Genomic DNA, 23008 nt, shown 5'->3' with positions numbered 1-23008 from the left:
AGTGTAGCTTTATTTAACAAACAACAATGTATTATTGAAATGATTATGTGATCTTATATAATATATTTCTTTACAACAGACGTTTTGGTTTTGTCACTTTGTGCTTGTCTTCGTGTTCTTGTCTTCGTGTTCATTGTTTGACTCTATTTTTACTGATCTTTTATTTGCCCCTATCTCCAGGTATATTTTATTATTGTTTATACAAATAGATGTTGTTATTTATATTTTATAATATTTAGTGCATTTATTTCTACAAGGCATCTTGCAAATATATGGAATTGTGATTATTAATTAGAATTGCTCAATATTTGTTGTATCTGTATTAAGATTTTTAATTGTGAATAGTTCAATATTATATTAAATAATTTGGTTTTAATATTAAGCATATTTTATTGATTAGATGATATTTATTTATGCTTTAAATATAGATAATTGTACTATTATTTATTGTTTAGAATCTTGTTTATGTGTTTTGTATGTTTGCGTGTTTGTATTTACTTTTATATACCTATGATATATGTGGTATGTTATTTGTTTACTTGTTAAGATTTTTCAAATTTTCACTGTAATAGTTTTCTCTACTATTTTCCATTTGGAAAGGTAAAAGTTATAACAGGATAACAAAATTCCAATGAAAAAATACAAAATGACAGCAACTCCTCCAGAAAGAATAGTGCCTAAGATGGTTATAAGGTCATCTAAGACCTCCATCTTGAAACACCTCGAGACAATTGACCAAACTATCACATAGATACTCGACAATATAGATAATTTCAAACGTCATCACAACCGAGATAATGATTGGAATCTAGAGAAAAGAGTGAAACTCAAAACTTAAGATATTTTGTCGTATTTACTTTTTGAAGAATAATGTTTTGATAAATCTTGTGTTTGTGTTTTAGATTTTAGACTATGCATATGCTTAAATTTTATTACATCAATCATTTTATTACATATTATGTAAAAATTGAAACAAAACAATTGAATATTAAAAAAATGAGAATGTTTTATGTTATAGTGGCAAAAAAATAAATACTTCACAATCAACGTAAACATTTTTTCTTATATTTTGGAGTTAAAATTTTTACATTATAATTAGAATATATTAATTGTTAATATCAAGAAATAATAATTTATTTACTATTTTTAAATATTAAGTTTATTTAGAAAGGTATACTAATAGCACATCAATTTCAATAGTTGGTTTTAGATTTGGAATAGAAAATTGTGTACCTGTAATTGTAATCGTGAAAATTCTTATGTTATAGTTATAGATATTCTGCAGATAATATATGTGATATTTTTTTTTTATCATCAATGAGAAAATCTGTAATTGTAATTGTGAAAATTCTTATGTTATAGTCATAGATATTCTGCAGATAATATATGTGATATTTTTTTTTATCATCAATGAGAAAATCTTAAAACATAGACAAAACTATTATATTTCATAATCATATACATTAATCTATTTTTTATTATTACATATTGTTACAAAAAAATTCTTATTTTAAAAAATATGTTTTATATTTTTGTAACTGTGCACACGTGCAATGCACGTGTTTGCCCTTTACTAATATGTGTGTGTATATATATATATGAGTAATGCTGGACATCAGCCTACATCCGCAGCACACTCTTTAAAATTTTTTTTTTTTCTTCAACTCAATACGGTGTATTGAGGATGTTAAGCTGCAGCAAATATTTTTCCTATATATTCTGAGAAAAAAAAAAGGAAATTAAAAAACGCTTGGGGCGTCACACAAATTCATTGTTCTTTTACGGAGCAGAAAGTGAAACCGAGACCGTGAACTGAGGTTCTTGAACGACTCCGTAGCTAAAAAAACACTCGCGGAAATGGCGTCGGCTTCTACATCATCAGAAGAACAGCAGCGGCAGGAACAGCAAGTGAAGGACTGCGTTCACAGGACCAAGCTTATTCAATTCTTGGGACGCACCACCCCTATCGTTCTTCAAAACGACAATGGCCCCTGCCCTCTTCTTGCCATCTGTAATTCATCCATCTCTCTCTCTCTCTCTAGACATATACATGTATGATATGTATTCTTTTCTTTTCTTTCTTGACTTCTCTAGGGTTCCTTTTTTTTTCGTCTTTTCTCGTTTTATTTCTTCGGTTGGTTTGGTTCCCGTGAAACGGGAGGAGTTTCAGATTTGATTTTTGTTTCGGTTTCGAGTAAGCGGATAATTTCGTGACAATCAATGGGAAATGGCCTTGCTCCCGGTAGTTAGGCGGTTTCCGAAATGGAAGTTTTGAATATAGATTTTCTTTCTGTTTTCCTACGAGTTCAGAGCGATCAAACATGAAAGGCAATGATTAATTGGATATTCAAATGCAATTAATTTATGATACTTTGTGGTTTCTTGCGGAATATTCTGTATTGAGAATCAAGATTTGATCAATTTATTTATCACACCTTGATTTACTTTCTGATTAAAGATTGGGGTTGGGCAAATAGGTTTGCTTTTACTTTTAGGGGTTTTATTTCGAGTTCTATTAGATGTTCCTTTGCTTTCTGGGAAAGTGAGATGTTGGCCAAATAGTTGCACTAGGAATTGTTGGACATGAAGTTTTTGCACTGGGAATAGTATAGTTTGGTGTTTGTACTTCTTTTTCCCCCTACTTAGCTCTATCGAGTTACCTTACGGAGGGCCAGTACGGGTGCTACCCATACCCCCAGTCTGGGGGGTGCCCCTATCCCGGCCCCCGGCCCCTCATGGACGGGGGGTGCCTCTGTCTGATTGCCAGGGGGCGGATTGGCCCCTTATAAATACAAATCAGAAATTCCAAAATCCAAACAAACTTACAAATCCTTACTGATCTTACAAAAATTCCAATAAAATCGCACAAAACAATGGAAACATTATAGATCTTACAAATCCAAACAAAGACCAAAAACTAAACTTACAACCAAACAAAATTAGTCTTGCAGATCAGAAATAATCAACAAATCGAACAAAAAAACTAATCGATCAAATCAAACAACAGACCCACGGGCCATGACCGTAGTCATGGGTCATACAGATCTATGCACAGATCTTTAGAGATTTGTGGGCAGATCTATATGGCCCATGGTCGTGACTCCGGTCATCAAACTTGAAGACCCGCCATGGTGTCACGGACTCTTGTGTAACACACGGTCGCAGCCGCCCACCGTTACCCATGACAACGAAGTTATGATTCACGAGGGGAAGTTCTCTAAGGGCAGGTTTGGGGGCTAAAACAAAACACAAAATTCTCATCTCATCTCATCTCATCATTACACCTTTTTCAAATCCCTATACAAAATATAATAAACAATTCAACTTTTTCAAATCCCAATACACATTTTTCAAATCCCAAAACAATAATAATATTAAAACTTAATATTTTAAACTTCAAAACAAAACACAAAATTCTCATCTCACCCCCCAAACCTACCCTAAGTCTCTCATCTCTGCAGGCTTAGAGGAGGAGAAGAAAAGGGGAAGAGGGAGAAGAATAGAAATGAGAGAGAAGTCGAGGTCGAGTATGGTGGCCGTGGGCTGTGGCCAGTGGCACTGCCAGGAGAGGAGCAGAGAAGAGGAGGGAGGGCCTAAGAGGGGAGGGGGGGCGGGGGGAAGGGAGGTGGCTGGGACTAGGAGTCGAATGAGAGAAATGAGAAGAGAGAGAGAGAGAAAATATCATATTTATACACGTAGAGGTAGGGTTTTGTAACCCTGAAATGAAACGACGCCATTTTGGGGATACCCAAAACGATGTCGCTTCATTGTAAACATTTTTTTAATATATATATATATATATGCATTTGCTGCAGGGATGGGGTAAACCCCGGGCTGGCTTGGGCCCAGCCCGCCCGGGTGCCGCCCCCACATGGGTTCACCATGCAGGTGGATGCCCCGCAGCCCACATGGGACAAGCGGGGGCCCCAATTCTAAAATTTCTTTCTGATTTTGTGTGTCATGGAAATTTGGGAGTTATTAATTCTAAAATCTTCCATCAATTTTTTTTGGTTTGGTTAGAATTGGAAATGACATATATATTTTCGCTTTTCTTTCTACGTTTCATCTATAGTCTTTCTTTTTTCTATAATCTGAATGTTGGATGGGAAACATGGAAAAATAAAGGAAAATGAGTCTTCCAATGATTGTTTATTGTTATTTTGGAGTCAAAGTGAAAAATAGTTGCATGTTGTTTGGGGGCTTCTTTTTAGTGTAATAGTAAGTAGAAAAAAGTAACTACTTATTACAATTATTTTTGGCAACCAAATGATGGAATTATCATAATAAATAGTTTCATTTTAGGATTTGTTTGGGAATGTAATGCCCCATATTATAGTTAAGCTGCATCTTGGGTGGGACACTTATATTGTCAAGTCCCAAATTAGTAGAACTAGGCCTTATGATGATTCTAAGGAGTTTCAATTGTAAACTTAATTGGTTCTTTTGGAGTATGAGTGCATATGCGACTTATGTTTTCCTTGAGTTGTTATGAACAGTATCAGAGTTTATGTAGTAACACAATGTGGTGCTGGGGCACTGCATTGTGACTTTAGCATCTTTGCTTCTTTCATCACCTGTCTAGCTCACTTCTCTTGTCCCAAAGAGAAAGCTTTAGTCACAAGAGATTCCACAAAAGTAAACCCACAAATTGAAGTAATTTGATGTGGTATGTTAGATTGTAAAACTACTATGCATAACTCATTAAACTTGTATTTCCCTTTCTTTAATGGCCAGCGTCCCTTAACCTTTGTGCGCAGGGTTGTGCACCAGTTCTAGTGCCTGTGGCCATAGGGAAACCGCTTAAGTTATCATAAAATACTATGGTGGATCATGTTTAGGTTTGTGGCTTGCATTGGTTTCATGCATCTCTTATGGCCATTCTTACCACGATGCATGTAAAACGCATAATAACATGACATTGAAACTCAAATACATCATAAATTGATACATAAGAAGGGGCTTTCACTAAAAGGCCATACATTCATAATACTTTAAAAACATCATTTACCATACATGTGAGAGTATTATCATGCTACTTACCTCTTTGCTTCTATCGATAACAAACACATCAATAATCACCTTCTTGAAGTTTCTGAAAAAGGGTTGGACTTGATAAGGTGAGGCTAATTTTTAAATCTCCTGAAATTGCAGCAACTTTCCTAGGGTGTCTTTGCAGCAGTTATAAAAAAAACAAGGATGGACCTCAAGAAAACAAGGCTGATTGGTATTTGCAGCTTGTACTTCTAGCAGGGCTGTAACTGACTCCTACTGGTGCAAGAATTCTTCTAAAACAACCTAAGTGGAGATAGCCTTCATCTAGAGGGTTTCTTGGCACCTAATGCAGTTCTAACTTCTCCAAAAAGGGCTGGTTTCCAATTATCACGAGTTTAACAGCAAAAAATCAAATGGGCTTTGGCTAGAAAATACTTGGTCTTATTGTAACGCTCCAATGGAAGGCCCAAATCACATGACATGTACTCTAAAAGGACTAGTCAATGATACAATTAAAACCCAATTGAAAACTTATAAAGAGCAAGAACTTCTCCTTCCCAAGCAATATGGGATCACATACACCACCTACCCATTATCCATATCATATGGGGTATCACAATCTACTTTCCTTAAATTCCCGACATCCTCGTCGGGCCTGTCCATTGTAGGTGGTACGGCTCAAGTCCCACATTTCTGGTTAGGATAGTCTCTGATATCATTTGCAACCCTCCAATGGAAGGCCCAAATCACATGACCTATACTCCAAAAGGACTAGTCAATGATACAATTAGAGCCCCATTGAAACCTTATAAAGAGCAAGAACTTCTCATTTCCAATCAATGTGGGCAATAACTTCTCCTTTAGGGTGCATATTACGTCTAGTACCTGGTGCCATTATCTAACAACACCATTCATGCAATGAGCAAGTAATAATTCAATCATGTAATCAAGCAAAACATGACAATAAACATCAAACATAATAATGAATAACCTCTTTTGACTTTGAGCTAGCCATGAGTCATCCTAGGTGTTTCCTATCCTAGAATTCTTTCTTTTAAAAAGTCTATAGAATCTTTCAATCTGGCTCTGATACCAATTGTAACACCCCGTTCCCATAGAATAGAGATGCTATTAACATTTATAACATGATACCCGGTAAAGAGATTCATATCCTGAATTACCTCGTTTGTTGAAAAGCATAAAAAACTGAAATGAACATAATTGTTTTGAAACTGAACGTAAAGTGAAAGAACATAAACCAATCCTACGAATGACATAAAGGAATTATAGTTCGTGTGAATATCATTTATTTCTTCCTAAGTCTTTGTACTAGATCTATTCTTGGCCATCCAACTCTGCGTCATCATAATCACCATCTGTAAAAACTAGACATAGAAGAAAATAAGAAGACAAACAAAAATGAGTCGAATACTCAGTAAGTAACACATCATACTGTAAAATATAATCTGGCCTAGCATGGACTTAATTTCTGAAGACTCTTCATAACATACATACAGCATCACAGATTCACAATCATACACGTAACATAACTGAGTCCGTGTTTCACTTAACTGAATAACATGGAGTGAAACACGCTTGAGTCCGTGTTTCACTTTACTTGTGGGTAACCACGCTTGAGTCCGTGGTACTGTCTTAAAACTTCTTATCTTTCTTAATGCATGAGAATTCATTAGGCTTAATGAACTTTCTTAACATGGCATATTCTTGTTCATGACATAACATAACATGACATAGCATAACATGGCATTTTCTTGTACATGGCATAGTATAACATGATCTGATCATTTTATGACATTTGATGGCATACACGATCTAAGTACTACATGGACATGACATACATAATCTAGCATACATAATCTAAGTATTACATGAACATGGCTTGCATAATCTGGCTATTCTATTACATGGCATACTTGACTTGAATTACTACATGAACATCTCATGGCTTTCATATGATTTTAGTAACATTCAATCAATCAAACAAATTCATTCATTCAAGCATAATCTCATATTTCATCAAGATCATGAAAGGAATCTAACCTTGACTTGTCTCTTAGCGTAGCGTAGATAACCATCATAAGCACATCATATTTTCATACATAACAATAATATTCACAGTACGCATGCATTTATATGATCATACTATTTATCTCTTAGCATTGCTTCCTTACTTCCAAGTGGTAGCGCGTTACCTATACGAGGTACACGACGTTACTAATCTTCTAGGAAAAAGTGTCCTAACATCCTTCCCACTTGAGCACATATCATAAACTTTAAATCTAATAAAATATCTAGTGATATACAGAATTCATTGATTAATCTCACTATTTTATGGCTACTAAAACAATAATATCATATCTAGTCCTTTAAATATAAAATAGTAGGAAATATCTACATATTATGCTATTTTATAAAATAGCAATGTAATGATTTCGCAACCCAGGGTTAATAATATTGTAGGCCCACATTAGAAAACAGTCTATTTAAATAATATACCAGTTTCTGTAAAATTGGGTCCATCTTATAACATGGCCTGTGTAGATAATAGGCCCTCTTATAGTTTTATAAGGCTCCTGGCCAAAAGGCTTAAGGCCCATGGCCCACTCTAACATCAGTAATGTAAAAGCCCTAAGGGCTGAGAAAGAAAGGCTCCTGAGAGGAGCATTGTGCGATGGAAGGGCAACTCACCGAGAGGAGAAAGCTGTTGCGCGGTGGCTCAGGGTGGCTGGAAGTGACCAGCAGCGCAACTGAGGGAGTCCCTATGGTGGTGAGACACTGAGAGAGGGAGAGAGAGAGAGAGAGTTTAGAGAGAGATGAAAATGAAAACTTAAACCACCGAGAGGGAGGGGGGGGGGGGAGTGCGACGGCAGTGGCTTACTTGAGGGAGTGGGTGCGACGGGGCTAGGTTGGCCGGCAGTTTCTGGTGCCGTGGGTGGTGCTCCAATATCCTAGGGTGGTTGGCGGTGGCTAGGCAGAGACTAAGGCTTATGCGAAAAGTGAGTTCTTCCCTTAGGTATTTTTTGTGTGTGTTTAAAACAGAGGGTTTTTACATGGGATTTTATAGACAACGGGGAGGGGAGTGGCGTGAGTTCTCAGTAGGTATGCTAGGGTTTGAAGTTGGCTACACTTGGAAAATTATTCCTACAAGGATATGGATTCTGAGAGGATTTTGAAGAGTCGAGTTGTAGTTTCAAACTAGGAAACTAATCTAATATAGAAACTAATGGATGACCATACAAAGGTTTTGATAGGGAAAGAAATCACTAATTTAATCTATCAGTTAGCATATTTCCTAATATGATAATAAAAGTAAAATAAATACAAAAATAAAAAATAATATAATGCTAGTTTTAAGCCCTAAATTTGAACCTGTATGTTACACTTCCATCCATATATGGACCTAATGGGCCGAATCCATTTTGAATCTAGGTCCATAAATTCATATCCAATCATATCTCCTTGATACTAGATCCTCATATATACGAGCTAATGGGCCCAATAAAATAATCTTCCTTCTAGCCTTAATAAAATTGGGCCTGTGGCCCAAACTTATAAAATCTTTACCCAAACCTTATTCTGGTTGGCTTCTGTTATTGTCCTCAACAGGGCTAGTTTTCATGATTTTCTTGTATTCATACCTAGCTCATAACTTGTTACTAGGGGTGTTCTCTTTGTATCTTCCTGTGTACTTGGGCTTCGCCTATTTACTCGATTTAATAAAATTTTATTGTCTATAAAAAACTACCATTTTTTTCTCTTTAACTTGGGGGTAGGGGTTGGGTTGCCCTAGCTTTTATGCCAGTAAAGGTTCAACGGTTCGTGGGTCTTGTCAGTATTTACTGGGAAATGGATGGTTTACCCTTGGGGTTGCTGCAGGTAATGTTCTTCTGCTTAGGAATAACTTGAATTTGAGTCCGGATACAGTCGAAGTCTCACAGAAGAAATTGCTCGAACTGGTTGCTGAAAGACTAACTGATTCCAACAGTAATCTCAATGTAAGTTCTTTATTTGTTTGTCACTTATGAGCCTGCTATTTGCTGGGTAAATTCAATTAACTGTTTTTTCTTATTTTGTTGCAGGATAAGGATGCAGGCTATGTTGAAAATCAACAACAGAACATTTCTGATGCAATTGATCTGCTTCCTCGACTTGCAACTGGCATTGATGTAAATATAAAATTCAGAAGGTTTGAAATTTCTTATTCTTCTAGGGATCATTTATTGGTGTTTTCTTTACATTGTTCTGATAAAAAGTTTCGTGATACCTGCAGTTTGCATGATTTTGAGTTTACTCCAGAGTGTGCCATTTTTGATCTACTGGACATTTCATTATGTCATGGTTGGATAGTTGATCCACAGGTTTGCAGTTCTCTGGCATCAGACATACTATTTAGTATAATTTACTTGGAGACATTTCAAGTTTTTTTTCAAATGGAATAATATTTTCGGTTTCTTGTGTTCAATGAGATATGATCTGGGATTTCTACAATTTTGTTCATGCCATACATTTGCAGTTTGTCCTTATCCAGTATATTCAACTTTAAGGGTACGTTTGGGTGTTGAAAAGTGTTGAGAAGTGTTGAGAATGTTTGTGAATAGTTATGAGTAGAGATTGAAATGAGTTTGTGGGTCCCATTGAGAGTATTTTGAGTTGTTTGGATGTGTGAAGTATGTTGAGTTGTTGACTTTTGAGTAGGTAGTTGAAAAATGTGTGGGTCCCATAAATATTATAGTGATTTTATTTTTAGTAATAAATATTATAATGATTTTATTATAGTGATTTTTTAATATTAATAAATATTGTAGTGATTTTATTTTACTTTATATATAATAATAATAAATATTATAATGATTTTATTTTTAATTTATATATAATTGTGATAAATATTATAATGATTTTATTTATAAATATATAATAGTTATAAATATTATAGTAATGTTATTTTTTATTTATATATTATAGTGATTTTATTTTTTATTTATATTATTAGTTATAAATATTTTTTATTTATATATTATAGTGATTTTATTTTTTATTTATATATAATAATGATAAATATTTTTTATTTATATATTATAGTGATTTTATTTTTTATTTATATATTATAGTGATTTTATTTTTTATTTATATATAATAGTGATAAATATTTTTTATTTATATATTATAGTGATTTTATTTTTTATTTATATATAATAGTGATAAATATTTTTTATTTATATATTATAGTGATTTTTTATTATTTATATATTATAATGATTTTTTTATTAATATTTAATAGTGATAAATATTATAGTGATTTTATTTTTTATTTATATATAATAGTGATAAATATTTTTTATTTATATATTATAGTGATTTTATTTTTTATTTATATATTATAGTGATTTTATTTATTTATATTATAGAGATTTTATTTTTTATTTATATATAATAGTGATAAATATTTTTTATTTATATATTATAATGATTTTATTTATTATTTATATATTATAGTGATTTTATTTTTTATTTATATATTATAGTGATTTTATTTTTTATTTATATATTATAGAGATTTTATTTTTTATTTATATATAATAGTGATAAATATTTTTTATTTATATATTATAGTGATTTTTTATAATTTATATATTATAATAATTTTATTATTTATATTTAATAGTGATAAATATTATAGTGATTTTATTTTTTATTTATATATTATAGTGATTTTATTGTTTATTTATATATTATAGTGATTTTTTTTATTTATATATTATAATGATTTTTTTTATATATTTAATAGTGATAAATATTATAGTGATTTTATTTTTTATGTATATATAATAATGATAAGTATTATAAAATGTTTGTGAATAGTTATGAGTAGAGATTGAAGTGGGTTTGTGGGTCCCATTGAGAGTATTTTAAGTTGTTTGGCATGTGAAGTATTTTCAAAAGTACGAAAATACTTGGAAAGTGTTGAGGTACCTCCGTTACCCAAACACAGCCTAAGCCTCTCATGGGTTGTTTTTGAACTTCCAAGTTGCCAATGACTTGTTCATAGCATATTTCCTTCAGTAGATTCTCTCTCAAGCTCTTAAAATTTAGCAAGGAATTTACACACACACACACATATATATATATATATATATATAAATTAGCCAGGAATTCTTGGGGGTTAAATAGGTATTCTCTCGTGCTTCCCTCTTTTCTGTTTTATTGTTTTTGTTCTCTGGCTGTCATAAAAACTACAGTTTTGGGCCAATGGTCTTTGGGCTAAATGGCATCCCCACCCATGCAAACAAAGAGTGGAGGATATAGGGTTGCTGGATGTCTTAATTTACATTTAACTATTAAAAAAGTTATTACTGCTGTTGGGCACCTTGCAATTGGTTGACTTGGTATAATAATTTATTGCTGTTGGAAGTTGGAATATGCAGTTATTTAAAGGCTACATATTTGATGGTCGAAATTTGCTATCAGTTGGCTACAATAAGCAACTAATCTGCCCAGGTGTTGAATGGTCTGATAGTGTTGGTTCAAGCCTTTTGGTTTGATAATAGAACTTCTGTGTTTTCCAGGACACTGGTACTGCTAATGCCATTGGGTCAAAGTCATACAATGCTTTAACGGGAGAGCTTGTGGCCCTTGAAACACAATATATGGAGGGGCTATCACAAAAAGGTTAGTTGTGTATCAAAGAAGTTGATATGTGCTGTGTGTGACATGTTGGTTTCTATTAATTAACCAATTAATATGAGCTCAAATTTATATAAAAGAACGTCTTCTTTGCTTTCTGATTGGCTATAGGTGAGCTTATCCGGAATTTTTTGAAAAACAATGCTAGCCAGTTGACCATTAATGGGTATGTTATTTATTGTTCATCTCATAGCTCCTAATTCCTATTTTAATCCACATGTTTTGCGCTTTGAAGTTCACAATATGATTGCTTTCAATACTTTTGCAGCCTTTTCTGCTTACGAGATGGTCTTAAAGAGAGTGAACTTTGTGTATTTTTTCGTAATAATCACTTCAGCACCATGTTTAAGGTCAGTAAGAGCTGGTATGTTCTTTTATAAGGGTTAATTACTGATTTTTCTGCATATGAACTTCTGACTGCATTTTTTAATGGTGAACATTTGAGGAAAACATATACAATTTTGTAAGCTTCAAGTTCCACTGTCCCTGAAAACATCAATTCTCTGATAATACCCAAATCCTCTTATCATTGCAGTTTCATGGTGAACTTTATCTTCTAGCTACAGACCAAGGTTACATAAATCAGCCTGATTTGGTGTGGGAAAAATTAAATGAGGTAAACTGCTTACTCTGTGATCTTGTTTACTGGTTCACATTATCAATTATTATCAATTTTTCAACATTTAGTTGCTGCTTTAATCCTAGCAGAAATCTGATTGAAGTGTTGATTCTTGACACTTACTTTCTTTGTGAAGTCAAAGGTGTTAAATTCTTTAGTGAAAATGCCAAAACTAAGTTAGTTTGTCTGTTTTGTTTTCTACTTCCATTTATATTCTCCGGAATGGTTTTAATGCATAGGCTATGGTTCTTTGTGTCAAGTTTGGTCTGAATACCTCTTTCCATTGTTTTCCTTCATTTATATAGAAAAAGGTTACAACTGAGCACTGATTCTAGTGCTTAATTGCTGCTGGTCTTACTATACACGTTAGCTGCTATTTACACGTTAAGTCTATTTACTGTACACGAAGAGTCTATTTACTGTATACGTTATCTATTTATCTGCTATGCTATCTAGATATAGAAAGCATCTCTGTAAAAGTATTTTTGTAACATCCCCTTTCAAATTGATGCTGGTGGATCAAGAAACATCAATTTGTCAACCAAGAACTGATACCGGTGTCAAGAAAGAGCTTTAGTGAATATGTCTGCAGTTTGACGTTCAGTGAAAATGTAAGGGAGTGTAATCACATGTTTGTCAAAGGATTCACGTATAGAATGACAATTGATCTCAATATGTTTCGTACGCTCATGGAAGACAAAATTAGCAGCGATCTAAATAGCACTGGTATTATCAGCATGAATATGAGTGGGATGTAGATGAGGAAAACCAAGTTCACCCAATAAACCACGAAGCCATGTGATCTCAGAGCATGTGGAAGACATAGCACGATACTCAGGCTCAGTAGAGGACTTGGAAACTCTGTCTTGCTTCTTACTCTTCCAAGAAATGAGTGCATTGCCTAAGAACATGCACCAGCCAGTAACAGAGCGACGAATATCTGCACATCCGGCCCAATCAGCATCACTATACCCCACCGACTGTAAGGAAGATTCTTTAGGAAAGAACAACCTGCGTGTTGAGGTGCCCTTTAAATATCGGATAATGCGACGGACAACGGCTAAATGAAGATGTCAGGGAGCCTGCATAAATTGATTAACTTGCTGTACAACAAAAGAAGTGTTAGGACGAGTAATCGTCAAGTAGTTCAAATTCCCAACAAGTTGCCGATACAATGATGGATCTGATAGAAACTCCCATTCTTCCTGACGAAGTTTAAGATTTACCTCTAAGGGAGTAAAAACAGAGTTACCCGATTGGAGACCACCCAATGAAATAACGTCCTGTGTGTATTTGTGCTGGTGTAACAACAAACCAATTGGAGTAAGCTGTATCTCAAGGCCAATAAAATACTGTAGGGACCAAGATCTTTCATGTGAAAAGAGGCCTTGAGATGCTTTTGTAATTGCTTAATTAACTCAGTATCGGAGCTAGTGATCACAATGTCATTGACATATACGAGAAGCAATACGATTCCTGCAGAAGTCTTGCGAAGAAAAAGAGAGAAATCAAACTAACTCTGAGTAAAATGAAAAGCAAGCAGGTTAGAGTGAAATTTTTCAAACCATATACGTGGAGCCTGTTTCAGTCCATACAATGATCGGCGTAGCTGATAAACCTCTGAGGAAGGTGTAGCAAACATGCCGGGAGGTAGGGACATATAGATTTCTTCCTTCAAATTCCCATGTAGAAAAGCATTCTTCACATCCATTTACATGAGAGACCACCCTTGCGACGCGGCAAGTGCCAAGATAGGCCGCACAATAGTCATTTTGGCAACAGGTGCAAATGTTTCTTCATAATCAATACCATACTCCTGTCGGTTCCCAAGAACCACGAGACGGGCCTTATATCTGTCCAGTGAGCCATCAGCTAGAAACTTGATTGGGTATACCCATTTACAACCAATAGGTTTGACATCAGAGGAACAAATTATAAGGTCCCAAGTATGATTGTCTTGAAGAGCTTGGATTTCCTCTTGCATGGCCTGCTGCCAACATGCTTGGGTGGATGCCTGGGTATAAGAGTGAGTAACAGAAATAGTGTCGAGAGTGGCAGTAAGCAAGATGTTAGGAAAACCATACCTATCTGGTGGATGTGTAATCTGGGTGGACTGTCGAGGTATAGGAACCGCTGAATCAGATGACGGATCAGTGTCTGGAAGGGCATTGAAGAAGGGGGAAGATGTCGATGATACACCACACCTGGTTGAAATCGCTTAATAGAAGAAGACACATCATCAAAAGCGAGAAGAAGAGTAATAGGAGGATTAGAAATAACTTGAGACTAAAAGAAATATTGATTTTCGAAGAATATCACATTCCGTGAGATTCGGGATTTATTTGCATGAGCAGCAAATAACAAACAATCCTTTATGAGTAGGACTATATCCCATAAAGGCACACGTGATAGACTGTGTAGCAAGCTTGTGACGCTCAACAGGTGGCAGATGAACAAAACAAACACACCCAAATGTATGAAATGATTGATACTTAGGAGATATGCCAAATAATCGAAAATATGAAGAATCATAATCTAGAGTAATAGTAGGCAAACTATTTATCAAATAGACAACAGTAGATAAAGCTTCTACCCAGAACTTAGAAGGTACAGAAGAATCAATCAACAAAGTACGAACGACATATAAGAGATGACGATTTTTACGCTCAACAACTCCATTTTGTTGAGGAGTACAAAGACAAGAACGCTGGAAAATTATCCCCTTTTGCTAAAGAGAAGTTTGAAAAGAATGAGACATGTACTCTCACCCTGAGTTGGAGCGTAAAGTTTTAATACAAGTACTGAATTGTGTCTCAACAAGTGCAACAAATTTTTTAAAGATAGAAAATACGTTAGCTTTTGAACAGAGAAAATATATCTAGGTGAATTGACTATAATCATCAATAAACGTCACAAAATAACGATACTGACCATGAAAAATAACAGGACTCACACCCCAAACATCAGTACGCACGATCTCAAAACAGTTAGAAGCACGACTACCATGCGCAGGAAAATGTAAAGTTTTACTTTTACCAAGACAACAAGTAGCACAATCAAAAGATACAGGAGAATAAGAAAATGAATCTTTATTGCCCAAAAAACCATGTTTCAGAAGATGGGTCAAGACAACAGAATTAGGATGACCTAATTTCTTATGCCAGACTTCACTAGTATTGGCAGTAACCGTACAAGCAAGAGAAACAACATTAGGAATAGAAAACTGTAATGGAAATAAATGTCCTATTTTAGGCTCCTTCGCGATCACCGTCCCCGACACCTGATCCTGCACAAGACAACCACCACGAGAAAAGTGAATATCACAACTATTATCTACCAATTGTCCAACAGAAATCAAATTGGTAGACAATCCAGGAGAGACAAAAACATCGCGAAATGAAGAGCCCAAAATACCAACAGCAGTAATAGGAAGACTACTGCCATCAACAATTTGAATATTTTGCGTGCCTCTATATTTACGAACACCATGGAGACCCATCGTATTACCAGTCATATGATTAGAAGCGCCCGAATCAACAATCCAAGAAGTTGAGTTAGTACTCGTACCTTGCAGGCCTAATGCCGTAAAAGTAGACACAATCATCTGTTGGACCATTGCTGGTGTGAGAACAGATGAATCAAGGCTTATAGTAGGCAGTGCAGAAGATGAAGAAGACTGTATAGCAGCCTGAAAAGTTTGGGATTGTCGATTCTGAGGCCGCACGCGATAGTCTTTGATGAGATGTCCCTCTTTCTTGCAGTAGTTACAAACTTTCTTCGAACAGTTGCGAGCAATGTGACCGAACTCCTTGCAACTAAAACACTGCAACTTGTTTCTCCCTCTCCCTTGTGCTGCATAGGCGACATTCACAGCCTCAGAAAAGACCTTCTCAGAAGTCATACCCATCTGAGTAGATAATCCTTGTTCTTCACGCAATAAATCTCCCAAGCAAATATCTAATGAAGGAACTGGATTATGGTTCAATAAACTGGCTCGAACAAGCTCAAATTCAGGTCGAAGCTTCATCAAAAATTGATCGCTTTGACTCTCAGCATGAATCACTTAAAGAGTTGCGAGGGCCGCAGTGGGAACCTTAGCATGAACAATAGCATAATACTCGCTCCAAATATTAATAAAACTAGAATAAAATTGCTCAATGGTCAAATTACCTTTAGTGTAATTGCTAATTTCCAATTCCAATTGGAATTTTCGAGCGCTGTGGTCTTGGTGATAAATACGATGCAGATAGGCCCATATAGCTTAAGCCGTAGTGAAACACCGAAGAGTAGTGACAAGATGGGGCTTAATCGTTCCCAATAGCCAAGAGATCACCTTAGCATCCTTGACCTCCCATTGGGCAAATTCCTTTTCATCAGTAGGAACTCGAACAAAACTATCAATATGATTTGATAATTCTTTTCCTTTCAAGAACATTTTAAATTGAAATTCCCACGTAGGAAAATTCTTTCTAGTAAAACGAACAATAGTATTTTCAATAGACATGATGAAAAACACTTAGAGAAATATGCTCAAGTAATCAATCTAATAAGCGGCAAGCCTGTGATACCCCTCATATGATATGAATATGAGTAGGTGGTGTATGAGATCCCACATTGCTTGGGAATGAGAAGTTCTTGCTCTTTATAAGGTTCTAATGGGGCTCTAATTGTATCATTGACTAGTCCTTTTGGAGCATAGGCCATGTGGTTTGGGCATTCCATTGTGGTGTTACAAATGGTATCAGAGTCTATCACAACCAGAAATGTGGGACTTGAGCCGTGCCACCTACAATGGACAGGCTCGACAAGGACGTCGGGAATTTAAGGGGGGTAGATTGTGATATCCCCCCATATGATATAGATATGAGTAGGTGGTGTATGAGATCCCACATTGCTTGGGAAGGAGAAGTTCTTGCTCTTTATAAGGTTCTAATGGAGCTTTAATTGTATCATTGACTAGTCATTTTGGAGCATAGGCCATATGGTTTGGGCCTTCCATTGGGGCGTTACAAAGCCTAACTTAAATTAGGTCCAAATCCAAATTATAAGAGGCCCAAACACGTAAACCAGATCACCCGTACATAGAAAGTTTACGTAATAAGGAGAAGCCCCACCCGTAAAACAAAAACACAAAGGAATTGAAGCCCACGTGAAAAACCCACGAAACACAAAAAAAAAAACACAGACCTGCCCAGACTCCAGAGTACTTCTGAAAATAGAGATCACCGAGACCTAGCCAACCTCCACACGGAGAGTGCCGTTTGCCACAGAAATGGTCGACTGCCTTACAGCTGCCCAGAAACTTTCGGACTGCCCCAAAGACCTCCACAGAAATTGCCGATAATCACCAAAGGAGACACCCACACGTTTTCAGCCACCAGAAACTACCCAAAAACTGCCGACAATCACCAAATTGCACTGCCCAGAACAGAATCACGGCAAACAACCACACAGAACCTGCCGAAAGCCTTAAAGCCACCAAGGTGACGAGCCCACAAGTCGAAACTCACCAGACGTATGAGAAACACTCACCACAAATTTAGAAACGTACCAACGTGTGAAAACAGAAAAGGAAAGCAATTCCTACTGTTGCAACTTAGAAACTCTCAAGGATAAAGACCATAGAGAAACGATAATCAGAGTAAGCTCTGATACCATGTCAAGTTTGGTTTGACTACCTCTTTCCATTGTTTTCCTTCATTTATATAGAAAAGGGTTACAACCGAGCACTGATTCCAGTGCTGCTGCTGGTCTTACTATACACGTTAGTTGCTATTTACACGTTAAGTCTATTTACTGTACATGAAGAGTCTATTTACTGTACACGTTATCTATTTATCTGCTATGCTATCTAGATATAGAAAGCATCTCTGTAAAAGTATCTCTGTAACACTTTGTAGGGTTGAAAAAGTATTGGACATATGTATGTTTGTATGCAAATCTTTTTATGTATAAATGCATGACAATGGCTACCATTATGCACCTGTATTGGTAGAAATAGAAGCAATCAATGTAATATTTTTCATAGTGGTATCCTAGAATGAGCTTTAAATCCAAATGTGGGTTTGCTTTTCCTTTTTCCAATTTCTTCTTTGTTTTTAAATGTGATGTTTCCAACTGATAATCAACTGGTGTCTTTTAAGCCTGAAAAGTCTAATCATTCTAATATTAGTATCTAGTTAGGTGTTACATTGAAGTTTGGTATCCTAATTATAATTACTCCCATGCTTTTCATTTCAGGTCAATGGGGATACTCTGTTCATGACGGGTAACTTTAAGGAGTTCAGAGCAGAAAGTCGTGCAAATGACACATTGGATGGAAAGTAATTATCTCAACTTTGTTACTGGTGCATACTTTATTTCTTAATTTCTTGTTTGAGAACAGATACCATGCATGATCTCTAGATCCAGTCAATTCTGTATCGCAATCTGCTTCTATCTGTTTTGTGCAACAAGTGTCCTCCGTTTTTATTATTGCAGAATGGGATATTTAATTGTTGTTGTTAAATTACTTTTCGGAAAAAATGCCGATGCTAAAGTCAATATAATCAGAAAAGTGTGAACTTTGAAGGGCCAACGTTTAAAAATCAGCCTTGTTTTCCTTTTTATGCATTTGAATGATTGTTTTTAAGAATTTGTCCAAGTCTTTTTCATTCTTCCTTTTCCTAATTCTTGAGTATGCTTGTGGGTTTCCAATTTGTAATAAAGTGTTTGTAATTTGTTCTGGCAGTTCTCGTAATTCACAGCAGTCTGGCTGTTCTGATCTACAATTGGCAATTGCTCTACAACAAGAGGAGTCTGAACAACAGCCTCATCGTCGTAATTCACAGCAGTCTGGCAATTCTGATCTACAATTGGCAATTGCTCTACAACAAGAGGAGTCTGAACAACAGCCTCAACGTCGTAATTCACAGCGGTCTGGCAATTCTGATCTACAATTGGCAATTGCTCTGCAACAAGAGGAGTCTGAACAACAGCCTCAACGTCGTAATTCACAGCAATTTGGCTGTTCTGATCTACAATTGGCAATTGCTTTGCAACAACAAGAGTCTGAACAACAACCTCGGCGTCGTAATTCACAGCAGTCTGGCAATTCTGATCTACAATTGGCAATTGCTCTGCAACAACAGGAGTCTGAACAACAGCCTCACCGTCCTAGTTCATAGCATGTCATCCATTAGAGGAAATTCTCAACACACTCCTCAATACTTGTAAACTCTGAAGGAGCCTACTAGAAATATACTTGTAAACTCTGAGTAGAGTAACTTTTGTAACTCACGATGTGTGATTATAATCTCTTTTAAAATAAAAATTTTGTAGCTCTGTGAACATAAGCACGTTATTGAATTACATTAATTTTTGTATCATGTGATTATTTGCTTTTAATTTATTTGTCGTCCTGTTCCAACTCTTTATAGTTAATAGCAATTCTCAAATATAAAAAAAGAAACCTCATATTATAAATAAATAAATAAATAATTATTATTAAAAATAAAAAATAAAAAATTAGCTGAAGAGTAAAGAATTACGATTTCAAGCACAGTATCCTGCCCGAGAAAAGGAAAAAAGCTACGATAAAAAGCAACTCTGATATTATTTATGTACGAGTTCTAAAAATCCATGCGATTATCGGATCACATATATCCTAAACCATTAAAATATAAATTCAAGATGTCCTATGAAAACAGTAAAGGAGTGCCCGAAGCAAGGCAAAATTATAAGCAGCCGGCCCGTTTGGTTACGTGTTCGGACGAGAGGAGTTGAAATATTTTATTAAAAATTGTATAAAATATTAATAAAATATTTTTTTAATATTATTTTTATTTTAAAATTTAAAAAAATTAAATTATTTATTATATTTTATGTGTAAATTTAAAATTTTTTTAATGATTATATGAAATGAGATAATATAAGATGATTTTGTATAACCAAATCAGTCCAAATGTAGTGAAAAAAAAGTCACGAGAAATTAAGTTAAAAAAAAAAAAATTTATTTACTCTAATAAAGCGCACAAATTTTCAAAAAATATGATTAAATATATAATTCACATGAAAAATATTTTTTTTAATAATAGATTATATTTTTTTTAAAAATAATTACATAAAGCTTACAAACCTAGACTGTATCTAATATTAATAATAATAATAAAAAAAAAAGCTACAATGATACCATTATTGGTGCTTGCATCATGTGTATTTGGTTAGCGTGCAGTACCGATCGATTAGTTCGAGGTCTTTTTTCGACGATCAACACTCATCACTTCAAACCCAAAGGGGATTATTGAACGTCATTTGACAACACCCAAATTGCCCAATGTGGAAGATCAGGAGCATACTTGTTTGGATAAACACGACGTTTTATCCTTTCAAAGACCCTTTATTGGGAAATTGAAGATCTTATGAAGATTTTGCTCTCGTTTGATGGAGAAGGACCACCAGCAAGCAATATGGCCAACAGTTTCAGCACTGACTGTCAGTCCTTAACCAAATTTCAGTCACCCAAAATAGTGGTCCCTCATTCATTTTCCTTGCATAGATCTAACCCAAAATGCTTATAACTTTCCCTCCTTCCTCACCTGTGCTCTGGACTCGCCAAACCAAAAAGGCGAGTATATAAAAGTAACACTTGAGATGGGTTAGCTGAGCAAAGGATAGGTGACCAGATATTGTGAAAGTTGGGGCTTGATTAAAAGGCCTTTTAAGCTTTAAATGAATTGAACGCCTACTTTCCAGTTTCTACCCTAAGCACAGCCCCATGGAACAAAGTGCCACATTCAACATAGATGGTACTGTGTCATCTCAGGAAAAAATATATATTAGCACAATACTTCTATATGCAATAGCCGGTGCGAAACCGGCCACATCAACTGATATTTATTTAATTTTTTTTAAAAAAGGGGCAAATGAATGAAATGTGCAAAAAGGGAGGGAATCGGAACAAAAGAAGCCCGAAGCTCCTTGCTCGAGCTGAACCCCCAGTGACCCATCCCATCCTGGGAAGGATTTCGTCTGTCATCGTTGCCGCTGTGGACTGAAGAACCGGTTGTTGCGGTCGCCATTCGTCACATATTTCGTATCTGAGCCGGCATCGACATGGGTCTGCTCTTGATTTCGCCGTCTGCTTCTTCCACTGCATAACGACAGAGTATTTGTTTCGCTTGTTTTAGATTTGATTTTCTGTTGTTCTTCACACATTCTCAACGAAATATATAGAAGAATTGTTATTACAGCAGATCAACAGCCTTTGATTTTATGGATTTGATCTTACAAAGCTAACGTTAATATCTACTAATAAGCATTGCTATTTGTTCAACGAAATATATAGAAGAATTGAGGCGAGTTCAGAACCATTGTAGTTTTTCACTTCTTTTATTTGATCTGAGTTTTTGCTCTTATCTGTAAATAAAGGGTTTTTCAAAAAATACTGAGAAACAGGAGAAATCCAGCAAGATAATGAGAATCTCTTTATATTTTCATTCCATTTAATACTCCTTCTTAAGTTTCCTGAAGTCCTTCATTATTCTGGTCTTTTCAAAAGCCATACTTATTACCTCAAAATTAACCATGCAACTCATTCTACCATGTCATGGCATTGTTATCTTTTCATTTATGGGCAGAGACATTGTTCTACTAGATTGAAGTTCAGTCCTTGTGATTAAATAACATCATATTCCTTATTGAACCATTGCCCAACCGTAAGCTTCCTACAATATCCAATTATCCCTTGCACAACCAAACCTAACCCAAATTATGCAAATTCCTTTTTAAGAACTAAAGTCTTCAATTTCCTCTTGAGAAAGAGGCTACCCAATAATTTATCCAAAATTCTTTTATTTCTCATTCAAAATTCGATCATAATGGCGGAAACTCGCAAGAAATAAATAACTTAACATTTAACATATATGAAAATCACCTCTTAAATGCTTCATCTAACACACACACACACACACATCTATGTATGAATGCATGTATTCACATATGTGTGCATGGAAGCATGGAGAAGCTTAAATCAAATTCTCAATGACAATTCAAAGAATTTCAATGGTGCATACAATGATATCAATTTAAAAGAATGAAAAAGAAAACTGCAAGTCATACCATTTTAACTCATAAAGCATTTGCTCAGGACTCACGTTACAGTATATAATGATAAATTAGAAAACATCAATCCAAACAAATTATTCTATTTTCTATCATCTTCCTAAGATTACTTGTCTCTCGAGCACTATGAGATTAATATTTGCAACAGAGAGAATAAAATATAGAAATAAAACCACATGGAAGTCTTGAGCATAGAGTGAAAATTTAAGGAACGCAAAAACTGATAGAATTTAATTGAGGCAATCAACTAGGTCAACTTTTTTAAGGAAATGCATGTTTCAAAGTAAAAAAATATTGAGAAATATAGTGGAAGATTTCTTCAACTCACCAACTTTGCTAAAATTATCCTCCAAAGCCTTCGATCTGGACTGGTAGTCGTCAACTTGCTTCTTTGCACAACTTAAGAAGTCAAAGAAATCTGATTTAACCTACAATAACGAGAGCATAATCACCACAAGAGCAAATTCCATCCTAGAAGTCATGGAACCGATTCATATCCTTTACAATAATATCTCGATCCATTAAAATTTTCTAAATAAATAAATAAAATATCCATGCTGTAAGAAATTGATTTTTCTTTTATCGATGACCTCT

General features: G+C 35.0%; 1 protein-coding gene across 1 annotated transcript; it reads left to right on the top strand.

Annotated features, from left to right (window-relative positions):
• Positions 1-1744: 1744 nt before the first annotated feature.
• On the top strand, positions 1745-19677 carry LOC108990681 (ubiquitin carboxyl-terminal hydrolase MINDY-2-like). Its single transcript, XM_035687589.1, has 10 exons — positions 1745-2011; positions 8890-9008; positions 9093-9199; positions 9284-9371; positions 11577-11679; positions 11806-11860; positions 11963-12044; positions 12230-12310; positions 18554-18636; positions 19044-19677. The coding sequence occupies exons 1-10, from the start codon at positions 1858-1860 to the stop codon at positions 19477-19479; spliced, it is 1308 nt and encodes a 435-aa protein (XP_035543482.1). The 5' UTR covers positions 1745-1857; the 3' UTR covers positions 19480-19677.
• The last annotated feature ends 3331 nt before the right edge of the window (positions 19678-23008 follow it).

This window comes from Juglans regia, chromosome 2, assembly GCF_001411555.2.
Source record: "Juglans regia cultivar Chandler chromosome 2, Walnut 2.0, whole genome shotgun sequence".
Lineage (NCBI taxonomy): Eukaryota > Viridiplantae > Streptophyta > Magnoliopsida > Fagales > Juglandaceae > Juglans > Juglans regia.
This window is presented reverse-complemented; position numbering and strand designations above follow the sequence as displayed.